The following is a 12,014-nucleotide window of genomic DNA, read 5'->3' as shown; positions in this document are numbered from 1 at the left end:
AGATTACCCAGCATGCACTTGGCGCACCATAAAATCCAACATGGCGGCTGTTAAGCGACTTTTTGTACAACAAGAAAGACGCCTGGATTTTGTCCACTGAAGAGGTAGGTTTTGCCGTTGCTGTCTTTTAACTAACGCTTGAAAGTCTCTTTTACCGTTTGGATGGGCGTTTTAATAAGATTTAGCTTTTTAACGAATTTTATTCCCTTGCAAGTTCTCCCCTAAAGAAAAGTTTGCAAAAACTTGCTGGGATCTCCTGCCAACAATATATATGTATAATGTAGAAAACCTATTGATTGTATAAAGAATGGGGCAAAAAAAAAATAAAATAGAAATAAAAATAGAAATAGAAGAATACAGCTTTTGGTCAACAGTGTAACCCAGGGAGGCGGAGTGGTACCATACAGAGGGAGGGGAGGGGGGGGGGGGTAATAAATTCTCATACGGGGAGACTCTTGTTGAAATGGCACCCTCCTCAGATATAATTATAGAACAAAAAATTATTCCCTGTTCTTCTACCTCACAGATTAGTGCAAAGCCATGCCAATATTATTCAAAGCAACATTATTTCCTTGCAAAAACCGTAATCCACCCCCCCCCCCACCCCCCTGACGTGTAACAAACCTTGCCAAGCCGAAACCATTTCAAGACAGGACTGGTCAATTTAACGGGTCACGTTCCACGGATCACTGTTGTACTGATTTGTGACCAAGAGGGCTAGTGTGGGCGAGGGCGATTGGTCAGCAAGGGGAGACCAAGCTGAAACCTCCACATACAGATGTGTAAGATGACGTTTCAGTGAAGCAATACCTGTCTGTGGCAGTCCTCGAATATTAACTTTCTCTTTGATTTTCCTTTAGGAATTCCAATGTATTTTCAATCCAATAACAACATTTGGTAGACTGATTTGATTGTGCTATTTGGAACAGTTCACCATGATTTCACGAGGAGCCAAAGTAGCATTAGGAGGAGCACTATGCTTTGCTTCAGCTGTCATACTCCTGGTTCATCAGATGCAGAGCACAGATCGTAAGAGACTAAGAGAAGGAGTGCTCAGGGACTTAGAGCGGCAAGAGAGGAAGCGAAGAAACATAGAGGAGTTACAGCAACAAATTGAACTGACAAAGAAGTTACAAGAACAAAGAGACAGCGAAAATAACACAAGCTGACAAGATGTTTTTTTCATGGATATTTTTGCCTTTGCAATGCTACCCTTAGAAAAATAATGCAAAGTTTTTGTGTACTGGTGAATGCCTTCTGCTCTTTTCCATCAAGAAATGCCAAACATTAAATTTTTTTAAATGGATGAATCTTCTCCATGCAGACACTAACTGCAAGCAGCAGTAATGCTTTATAAAATTCAGGGAATTATTGGCTACAAGTAGTCCGTAATTTTTCTGTAAAGCAAGCAGACCATGTGAGCGGGCGCTAAAACTGCCTCTCTTTGCAGGAGACATTAGAGAAGGGTACACAGAAAAATCAGCCATTGATCATCATTTTTATTGATCATTTCTGTTAATTTTTCTTTCAAATAAATAATTTATTAATGGGAATGAGGATCTTGGCAACATCTAGAGGAGTCTCATTGGTCAAAAATATCAAAAGTTATTTTTTTTTTTCTCACAAGATCAGTATTCTTTTCCAGTGTGCTGTACAGATAACTCACAGGCTGAGAGCAGAACTGTCTTATGTGGGATTTTACGTTGATTTTTCATTTTGTGATTTTTTTTTTTAATTTTTGCAATTTAGTCAGAGAACATTGCTCTGTGTTTTTCGCTGGTTTATGTTGAGTTTTTAGGAAAGAAGAGGCCAAAATGTCAAGTCAGGGAACAACAGATGCTTTGGAGCACAAAAAACAGAGATGTTCTTTGATTCGATTGAATGCCACATGCAAAAATTCAGGCACTTTTGAACAAAAGGAAAAATCGACCTGAAGTTCAACAGAAGATGATTATGCTCTCAGCATTTCAATATTGTTGAAACTTCGAACTTTAATCCTGGCTCTTGACTTGGAGTTGGAACTTTTGGTGCAGTCTGTAATATGTTGTCAAGGTTACATGTACAGTACATGTACAGTCTCTCAAATACAGACAACTAGATGTTAACGTTCTATTAAAGTTTTGATCTTGTACTGGAATGAAATTTGTCCTGGTTGATACTGAGTGAATACGGACTTGATTCCTTCACCTTCTGAGCCTCCAATGGCTCCATTCTTCAGCCAAAGGAAACATGCCTGGTAGATGTCTGTCTTAATGCTATACCATGGTCTTGTTGATATTTGTATAACCAACTCCGACACAAGTGAGTAGAACTTTACTCTCAGCTCCAGTCCTACCATCATTATCATCAGATTCTTGTGCTTGAATTTTGAACATCACCCCAAAAAATTCTTTAAGGTGTCTTAGAAACTGGATTCTGTTTGATTAGACAAATAAAAAAAATTATCATGGATGTGTTAAGTAAAGAATGAAACCAATAAAGGACAAATGATCTTACGTGTATGGAGTCAGGGGTCCTGTAAGAAGTTTAGAGACATCTCTTTGTCCAAGGATCATATAGAGAAGAGCGAGACTCTGATGTCGAGAATCCACACAACCGCCCTGTTGGCAAAACACAGACATGGAAGTTGAGTACACCTAATGGTAGATCTTGATGTATGGTGAGACTATTGGTACATGTATGCTACGTGATCTGGAAGCATGGTGATACTTAACAATTAGACAGCGAGCTTGAGGTTTCTATCGGCTGATAGTTGGCGAGGGGCGAAGACCCGAGCCAACTATCAAAGGCGATAGAAATGGAGAGCAAGCCGTCTAATTGTTTTAGCATACCTCAGTGATCGATCTATGAAGCAAAAAAATCTTTACATTTCATAAATTTTGATATATTTGTGCAATGATGCATGCTAAATCGCGCGCGCTCTGACAAACTGCCGTCTATCGATCGATAGACGGCACCTGTGTAGCCAATCAGATTGCGTGCTAAGCGATAGTCGGTCACTGAGGTATGCTAAACACGGTTAGACAGTTTTCATTACAGCGGTTACCGATAACATGCAACCTATCACCTTCAAAAGACTCCGATAAAGTTGTGTTTTGGTGGACGTCAATCATAGAAAAGCCATTGAAATTATTTTGAATTCTGAGACCATTTTCAAGGCAACAGACCAAGAAATTGCCATTTTTATCCGCTGACGGATGGTAAACATCATGAAAGTTGATTTCCAAGCCAGAGTATCTAAAAAAAATGGGCATTGTTTAGACGAAGCCGTATTTTTTAATGAAACATTTGAAATCGCTACACCTGATAATCAGCGATGCGTGCAAGTGAGTAAATTGTCACGTGCAGTCAAAATTGAAAATTTCAATTCAAAAATATCTTTAATTTATTTGAGCTTGATCCTGGCTTGAGAATCAATTTAAATAAAGTTTACCTTCTCTTAGCGAGGTAAAAATTCTTAGTTTCTTGCCGGGTTACCTTGGAATCTTGTCAGAATTTAAAATAATTTCAACGGCTTTTGTTTGATTGACATCCACCAAAACGCAACTTTATCCGACTCTTTTGAATGCCGTACTGCCGTAGGTCGCATGTTATTGGTAACCGCTGTAACATTTTGAAGAGGTGGGTAAAAGGTTAGTAAACCAGGGCAGGACAGTTAACTTGGATATTTACATGTACGGAAAAGCCAGACGAGATGTATATCAGCCAAGGGTTGATTGTCACTCACCCTGTAAATTTCCTCGAGCAACATTTCAGCTGCCTGTTTACCAAGATCCTCAGGGACAATTGATGGACCTTCCCCTGGTGGGGCAGATGATGTCTGTATACTCAGCATGGAACCAGTTGTTGACTCTGCTACTAATGAGATGCCAAATCCTGGTGATCTATAATGGAGATCAGGGTGTTTCATTTAGTATTCAAAGGAGATCTCCAACAAATTATGTGGAAAATTTAAGATCTAAGCTCCAACAATGTAAGGCCCGGTTCACACACTGTATTTCACATGAGCCAAATCAAAGTCAATCAATTAAGTTCAGTCAAGTACATCATCTGAGTCAATTCAGAAGTAATAAGGGCCAATCTAATTTGGATCAGCTCAGCCGTTTTTCCTGCCTGGCTCAGCCAGGAATTAAATGGCTGTGGACTGGCTTTGATTCAGATGCTGTACTTCACATGAGCCAAATCAAATTCATCAATAAAATTACCCAAATCCACAATTTTCTTCAGTCATAGTATGCTTCTGTAAATTAATTTCACCTGAATTAAGTTCAGCTTCTGAATCAATTCAACGAAGATTTATTAATTTGGGTTGGTCTCAATTCGAATTTGATTTGGCTCATGTGAAGTACAGCATCTGAACCAGGCCTAAGAACTGTAAAAACTGTCAGATAAGTTGAAATCACAGAATGTAAGCCACAACTTATCCTAAACTTACTGATAAAATGAACATACTTTCCTGACTGGGCTCCTTTGCAGTGGTCAGTATAAATGTAGATATCAGAAACAAACTGATTCAGTACACCACGTGCTGCATCAACCACTCTATTGCAGATGGCTGGTGACACTCGCATGGCATAACTTTATAATGCAATCAATCAATTTTGCAGTTGGGTTAAGGGTTACAACAATAAACCTGAAAACAAATCTAAAATTGAGATGAAATTGAGCTCACTGAAAACTTGATGTAGTAAAAAAGAAATAAAAAATTATTCAAGCTTTACTTAAGTTGCATTTAATTAAGTTAAGAAAACCTTATTTTAAGCTTTAAGGTCAAAATCAATACAGAATTACATGTATGTCATTTTACGAGATATCCAGTCTGCACGAAGGCTCAGTTGCCAAGTATAGTTTGGGGAAATGAGCCCATTAGTAGACCTGACAGAGTACTGGCAAAATGTAGCTAATTTGGAGCAATTTCATTTGGATCTCAAGGCTAAATCAGCACTTACATCAAGCCCTTCAATAATTGAAGAGTTAATTAAAGTCTCTTTTAAAATAAAATTATTCAATCCTAAACCTAGATGGAAAAGTGTTAAACATAATTATGTTTTCCACATACATGCATTTGTAAGAATATGTATACTTGTTCATAATTTAATAGCTAATACCAGTAATTAAAAATATCCTAAATTACACTTGTCTATCAATTATTGGTAAAGAAAAGAAAGGATACGCCAGTCCTCTTATTCTTTTAATCTTGCCTGGATCTGTAAATTGAAGGGGCCGCAAATTTCTTCTGACAGGACAAGAGAATAGCACCTCACCTCCCCCCTCTGGTGGTGCCCCTCTTTTTACAATCTGCGACAGTAATCAGATCAATATCTATTTGAAGTACTTACATTAGCCTGCATGGCAGGCACTAGAAAGGGGAAGGGAGAAGGGGAATCGGGCACATGCTCGACATGCGAGGGGAGAGAGGGAAAGGTGAAACAAAATGCCATTTCTCCTCTCCCCCACTCCCCTTGTGCACTGAACCCCCCTCAATCCCCTTGTACATCCCCCCCAAAATTCCCCTTCTTCCTTGCCCTTTCTAACACCTGAGGCTAATTACTTATGTTACATTATATACAAGTGATCCACACAATTGTTTCAAAAAATTCTAAATTATAACTACTTACATGTACACCAGCAATAAAGTTATATTACCTTTAGGCCAAGTCCTTCATCATCAACCACAAACTTTTTTATCAGAGGAAGAGTGACTGTCTTAATAATATCAACCTGAAATGAAAGTGAAAGACAGATGAAATCAGAGATAGAGATAGACCACCACACCGGGGACCATGCCCCCTACTCTTAGGAAACAGTGTGTGGGTTCTTTAACACCCCACAGATTATCAGGAACAAGTCAGTGTTGTGAGACGGGACCTACGGTTTAACATTTATAGACTAGAAAGTCATTACAAAGGCAGCACTTTCTCCTTGACAAGTTATTTTAAGACCCTGAGTGCTGATCCTGCCTGGGTTTGAACCCGCGACCTCCCACATCATTGGTAGTCCGATGCTCTCCCAACTGAGCTAATTTCTGATTTTTTGACCATCACTTCAGTAAAAATTAAATAAGTGCAGGTTTTTTCCCTTACAACAGCTTACTTGTCTCTCTCCTTACTCTACTTCATTTTAGTTCACAAAGGAAACCAAGAGTCTTTTCAAAATACAGTGGAACCCCAATTTTACAATCATTGCTCTAACAATTATTCCCAATTCAATGACTAACATTGTGTGTCCCCGGCAAAAGTTATTTATAAATCAGGAGTTTGTTTACAACAATGTCCTGATTTAACAATATGATTTTGGTGTCCCCTTGCCATATTGTAAAATCGGGGTTCCACTGTACCTATCTCATGGCCTTCTTACATACCGTTGGGTCGAATCTGTCATTTGTTACACCTTTCAGATTTAATCTGATTGGTTTCTTGCAAAATGGTGCCAGCAAAACCACAGCTTCTAAGTAGTAGCCAATGGATCTTTGAGGATTGCATACATGCTCAACAGGGCCACCAGCCAAAAGGCCTGGCTTATAAAACAGCATTGTTCCTGAGAAAGGGAAAATAAAGGTTTAACTCTGCAAGCCCTAACAGTGATCAGCATCAAATTTTTCCTCGTAACATCAATGCTTATTCAATCCCTGAGGTCATGAGAATTAAGAATATGATCACCCAAAGTGAATTTTCGTGATATCTTAATAACTTCTCCCCAGTACCTTTTTACTTTTATGGGGATTAAGGGTTAAAGAAGATGACTATTATTCAGCATGTGAAAAGTATAAAGGAAGGAAAAATCCAAACCCCCGAAGGCGGTTGAACCTGTGAACTTGTTAAGGGCGATTTACACAGTACGAATTTGTTGCATGCGACAGGCCTACGACACAAATTGTTTCGTGTAAATCAAGCTTACAACTTGTTTACGACAGCTGTGCACATCATAAAAAATGTCATAGGATTTTAAAACAGTTTTAAAATCCTACGACAATCATAGGTATAGGCAATGTTGAATGACAAGAGTTGTGTGCAATTTTTTGCATGACGCGAGCAAAAATCGCATGCAACATGCGACAGTTGTAAGCAAAAGTTGTACCGTTTACTGCATGATAATTATTATTGAGGTCATTCAGTTTTTCAAGTTTTCAGTAAGAGTGTGGATCCAAAGGAAAAGTTTCAACTCCCATTGATGACTTAACTTCTTTGTTTGTGTAATGGTTATAGCAAGCTTAATCTTTCCCATCATAACTACAAGAAAAATATCTTGCTCTCAAGAGACTGATACATTTCCACCTTGGGTAACACCATCTTAGGCAATCAGTGAGCAGTGTGAAAATAATCAAGTACTCACTTAAGTTAGTTATTTGCATGTGGTGTGAACAAAGCTTGACATCAACTGGCACACACTAAGATATAAAACTAGTTTTTATACCTGTTTCATTTATTTCTATTCTTGATCCGTTTGTTAACTTGTCGATCAGCCGTATAAAACTTGCTTCAAAATCTATCAGCAACATATACAGATCAAATGGTTAACAAAGATTTTAAAACCTACTAGTTTTAGTTTACCTACTGGTACTAGCTATATATGAACAAGAAAAGCTCATACCTTTCAACCCAGGATCATCGTCGGTAGCCCTTATATTTCTAATCTTTACTGATTTGCCGCTAAGCGTCGCTAACACAAGTCTTTGACGCAAGAAATTGCAACCCTCGAAAGACAAATCAGCCGCCATTTTGAAAACAAACGCACGTGGCTCACATCACTTTTACGCATGCTCCTAGTGATACTGCTGACAAAAACATTGCCTGCTCGTGCACTGATTTCAAAATGGCGGACGATGATATGAATGGGTAAGGAAAGGAAAATCTTGAGAAATTTGTGGATGTTCTCGCTCAGGAATGACAGCGATTCGTTTTTTTAATAGTTTAATGTCATTGCTAACTCTTAAGTTGTTTATTTTTTAATGAGCGTCGTGTTTCTCCCATAAACAGTGATAAAAAGGACAATTCTAGTTTATCAGGAAACATGGATTTGGAGATGTGAAGGACATCTTAAACTTCGCTGTGCTTTTCTTTATTCTAGATACGATGATGACCTCGATGAGGTTGAAGAAGAGGAACATTTTGAAGATGTGGATGACTTAGAGGTAAGATCAATGGGCAAGACAATCTCTGTATTAAATACGTTTTGTTTTTAAGTTAAGATGTAATTAAGTATGGAGGGTTAAGAAAATTTTTGCAATGTCCCATTTCCCTGATTTCATTGTTTTGTGTCTTTCTTTTCTAGCCAACAGAAGACGCTGAAAATATTGACGTTTTACCAGCATCAGGTAACCTATACATGTAGTTAATACACAACGCTTTCTTTTGTTGTCTACAAGGTTGTCAGTCAATAACCCTCGCGCTAGCCAATTCCAATTTGTTGTTCATGTCAAATGATAAATCTGATAATCTTGTTCATTCTGGGGAATAAAGTTATTTTTATTTTCCATATTTAGAAGAAGCACAGGAACTAACAAAAAGAATAACAACACCCTACATGACAAAGTATGAGAGAGCAAGAGTGTTAGGGACAAGAGCTTTACAAATAAGGTAACTTTATTTTCCAGAGCATAGTACATATACAGAAACTTGCATACTTAAACTTTGTTGACATAAACACAAAACACTTGTTACTGCAACTACATGTAAACATTTATAATGAAAACTAGAAATGGGAAGAAAGATTTCTTTCTTGTACTTCAAGACTACTTGAGGTCCTTTTTCTGGACTGAATAGTCAAGGGTGCATAAGAAAGCTGAAAAGCTAGAGTAATCAAACTGAGGGGGTGGAGGGGGGAGTTTCTCCTCACTTTTTTGCTCTCTCCAGTCTTGTGCGTTGTTGATTTTTCACACTCTTGACTATCCAGAAATGGAGTGCTAGTGCTAGTAGTGTGTCATGCTGGGAGTGTGCTTCAATGGCGTGTCTCAAGTGTGATTATTGCAAATGCAAGCATGGGTAAAAAGTTAAGTAAACAAAGTGTTACAGTTACCCATCTTGGATAAGCACTTTAAATACACTTGGATGACTGTGTGCATGGTAAAGGTTGTATTTGCATTTGTTTTTCTTTCACACATGAACACTGGAAACACAAGAATAAGCTAACAAAGTGATTTGTCTGCCATCTTGGGTGAATGGATGAAATGTGCAAATGTATATCATCATCATCATTCATCAACTCTTTTCCCTATTCACCACCCTCAACCAAGTGTACAAAACTCTTACAAGACTGCAAATGGTTTGAACCCTGGAATCATGTCATTACTACGTAAATCATGATCATCTGGGTGAGTGTAGCCCTGAGAAGGACTATTTGAGGTGACATTGACTGATGGTTGGACAATATGAGCAGAAGTCATCTTCAGGTCAACAACCAGAGACATTGCATCTACTGACGTTCTACAATTTACTTGACTCTAAAGATGACTTCCGCTGAGGTTGTCAAAACATCAGTCAATGTCACCACAAACAGTCCTTCTCAGGACTACACTCACCCAGATGATCATAAGTTATGTACTTCGTACAAGTCTGTTATAAAGTAAAGTTATAAAGTTGTTTTTTGTTTTGCTTTTTATAGCATGGGAGCTCCAGTTATGGTTGAACTGGAAGGCCAAACAGACCCACTACAGATAGCCATGAAGGAACTCAAGTGAGGCTTTATCCGTCATCCCCAAAGTGCAAATTTTTCCCAGTTTTTCCCAATTTTTTCTCAGAACACTAAGAGAATGGAACTTCTTATCTAACGAAGCAGTAAATGCCCCTTCCATCACGGCATTTTTAAACCACTTTTGTCTAGTTATACATTAAACTTTTTTATATATATTACTGCTGACTGATTTGCAAGAATCATCAATTTTGATGGAGGCAAATTAATAGTACATGTAGATAGATAAATGTTATGTGACCGTAAATTAGGGAAATATTGTTGTTTTGGCCAAGAAATTGACTAAAGCACTCCAAACTTACCCAGAATTTTGCAGGATTTTATCTACTCCATGTTGACTCACATTGACTTTTTGTCCCAAAGACTGAATATCTAAGGATCTTGCCACACCAAACAACCAAATGTTATTTTATAGCAGTAGCAGTAATAAATTATTACTATGGCATAAATCTTTTAATCTGACCGAAATATGTTTTCGTCTTTACAGAGCAAGGAAAATTCCTATAATTATTCGGCGGTATCTTCCAGATGGAAGCCATGAAGACTGGGCGATTGACGAGCTGATCATCACAGAGTGAAAGCTTCTACCTTGTCGCTCTTTAACTCAGAATACGTTTTAAATACGCGTCTTCATACTTCAGACTTCTTTTTTATATCGTTCATGTCTATTTATTTTATACGTTTGTTAACATTGTCCATCCTTAGTATAGTTTGTATTGTTTGTTGTATTCTTTGAAGAACAAAAAATTAGCTCTTAACTTGGCTCACTTTTATGGTAATGGTAATGTATTTAATATATAACGCACATATCACAAAGTCTCATGGCAGTTTACAATTCTTCTGTGGGGTGAGATCGGACATCAGCATGTGAAGGCGCCACTGGCAGCCGCTATCAGTCCATATTTTGATCTCACCCACCAACCCAACCCACCCACCCAACCCACGCTTGAATGTGAAAGACAGATGAAATCAGAAAAAGATATAGACCACCACACCGGCGACTACATCCTCTACTCTTTTCGAACAGTGTGTGGGTTCTTTAACGTCCCACAGATTGTCAGGAACAAGTGTTGTGAGACGGATCCTACGGTTTATCGTCCTTATCCGAGAAGACTAGAGAGTCTATAACCATTTGTAGATGTCACTACAAAGGCAGCACTTTCTCCTCATTTATTTAAAAACCCTGAGCATTGGTCCGGCCGGGGTTTGAACCCGCGACCTTCCGCACAGTAGTACAGTATATCTTCTTATGGAAAGAGAAGAGTTTCCATATTATCATATAACCTATAACGCCCGAAGCTGCCTTCACAAAGGAAACTAAAGTTTGCAAACTTGTGTGGACATGGCGTGTGAGTGCTCAACGTGGCAATAAACCGGCTTACAAACTCACAATATGACCAGCTCCCAGTTAGCTTGATAGCTCAGTTGGTAGAGCACTGCACCGGCATTGCAGAGGTCATGGGTTCGAATCCCGTTCAAGCCTGAATTTTTTTCAGGCTTTCTTTTCGCAACTGCTTAAGTTGCGTATAAACATACTGCGAGAGTCTTTCCTCCTTTTAATCGTTCACCTGCAGTTCAAATGTATGTTTTATATGTTCGAACTTACAATATGACCAGCTCCCAGTTGGCTTGATAGCTCAGTTGGTAGAGCACTGCACTGGCGTCGCAGAGGTCACCTTTCAAGCCTGAATTTTATTTCAGGCTTTCTTTTCATAACTGCTTTTAAAGTTGCGTATAAAATAACTGCTAGAGTCTTTCCTCCTTCTAATCTTTCGCCTGCAGTTCAAATATATGTTTCATATGTTCATATTCATTTATTCATCCTTCACGGGTATATTTCGAACTTACAATATGACCAACTCCCAGTTGGCTTGATAGCTCAGTTGGTAGTGCACCGGCATCGTAGAGGTCATTGGTTCGAATCCCGTTCAAGCCTGAATTTTTCTTAAGGCTTTGTTTTCGGAACTGTTTAAGTTGCGTAAATAACTGCGAGGGTCTTTATTTTATTTGATCTTTCACCCGCATGCGAAGACGGTAGATGTTATTGGGAGGGAAAGCCGAAAAGATCACATGACCCGGTTAGAAACGCATAATGCCTGAAGCCAACTATCTCGTCGTATCCAGCGAAAATTTATAAATAACACAAAAACAATAATTTCGATGAACCTTTTTTTCTTCTCACCTAGTCGTTTTCTGGCCATTTGGGGCTTATTTTTGTAACCCAACAAAGTTTCATTTGTTTGGGAATCCCTCCCCACCCCTCACTTTTCTCGCTCTCCCTTCCCCCTTCCCCTCCCGATTGCGCCGGCCAAGTAGGCTACAAAAAT

At 38.6% G+C, this 12,014-nt stretch overlaps 2 protein-coding genes and 3 long non-coding RNA genes across 6 annotated transcripts in view; 4 read left to right on the top strand and 1 right to left on the bottom strand.

The window, feature by feature from the left end:
• Window positions 1-12,014, top strand: part of LOC146462512 (uncharacterized) — a 59,482-nt gene that overhangs the window by 13,648 nt on the left and 33,820 nt on the right. The window lies entirely within an intron of this gene.
• LOC146462517 (uncharacterized) lies at window positions 4-2,142 on the top strand. Its single transcript, XR_014857114.1, has 2 exons — window positions 4-104; window positions 861-2,142. It is a non-coding gene; the product is annotated as an uncharacterized LOC146462517 (long non-coding RNA).
• Window positions 2,170-10,053, bottom strand: LOC146462516 (RNA 3'-terminal phosphate cyclase-like protein). 2 transcript variants are annotated; one of them, XM_085085542.1, is made up of 9 exons: window positions 9,990-10,053; window positions 7,414-7,485; window positions 6,362-6,537; window positions 5,647-5,721; window positions 5,174-5,298; window positions 4,453-4,578; window positions 3,728-3,884; window positions 2,497-2,600; window positions 2,170-2,415 (listed from the first exon to the last, which is right to left on the bottom strand). In XM_085085542.1, the coding sequence occupies exons 3-9, from the start codon at window positions 6,530-6,532 to the stop codon at window positions 2,256-2,258; spliced, it is 918 nt and encodes a 305-aa protein (XP_084941668.1). In that variant the 5' UTR covers window positions 6,533-6,537; window positions 7,414-7,485; window positions 9,990-10,053; the 3' UTR covers window positions 2,170-2,255. The 2 variants fall into 2 exon arrangements, with proteins under 2 accessions (XP_084941668.1, XP_084941667.1); XM_085085541.1 differs by lacking the exon at window positions 9,990-10,053 and adding an exon at window positions 7,591-7,748.
• Window positions 7,773-10,454, top strand: LOC146462515 (DNA-directed RNA polymerases I, II, and III subunit RPABC2-like). The gene is made up of 6 exons (XM_085085543.1): window positions 7,773-7,835; window positions 8,068-8,131; window positions 8,272-8,314; window positions 8,483-8,576; window positions 9,601-9,672; window positions 10,175-10,454. Exons 1-6 carry the CDS (start codon window positions 7,813-7,815, stop codon window positions 10,263-10,265), a joined length of 387 nt encoding a protein of 128 aa, XP_084941669.1. The 5' UTR covers window positions 7,773-7,812; the 3' UTR covers window positions 10,266-10,454.
• LOC146462514 (uncharacterized) lies at window positions 11,285-11,846 on the top strand. Its single transcript, XR_014857113.1, has 2 exons — window positions 11,285-11,358; window positions 11,596-11,846. It is a non-coding gene; the product is annotated as an uncharacterized LOC146462514 (long non-coding RNA).

Source organism: Pavona decussata, unplaced genomic scaffold, assembly GCF_977016875.1.
Source record: "Pavona decussata unplaced genomic scaffold, jaPavDecu1.1 SCAFFOLD_186, whole genome shotgun sequence".
In the NCBI taxonomy this organism is placed as follows: Eukaryota; Metazoa; Cnidaria; class Anthozoa; order Scleractinia; family Agariciidae; genus Pavona; species Pavona decussata.
Note: the sequence above shows the minus strand (reverse complement) of the source record. Positions and strands in the feature narration are given on the sequence as shown.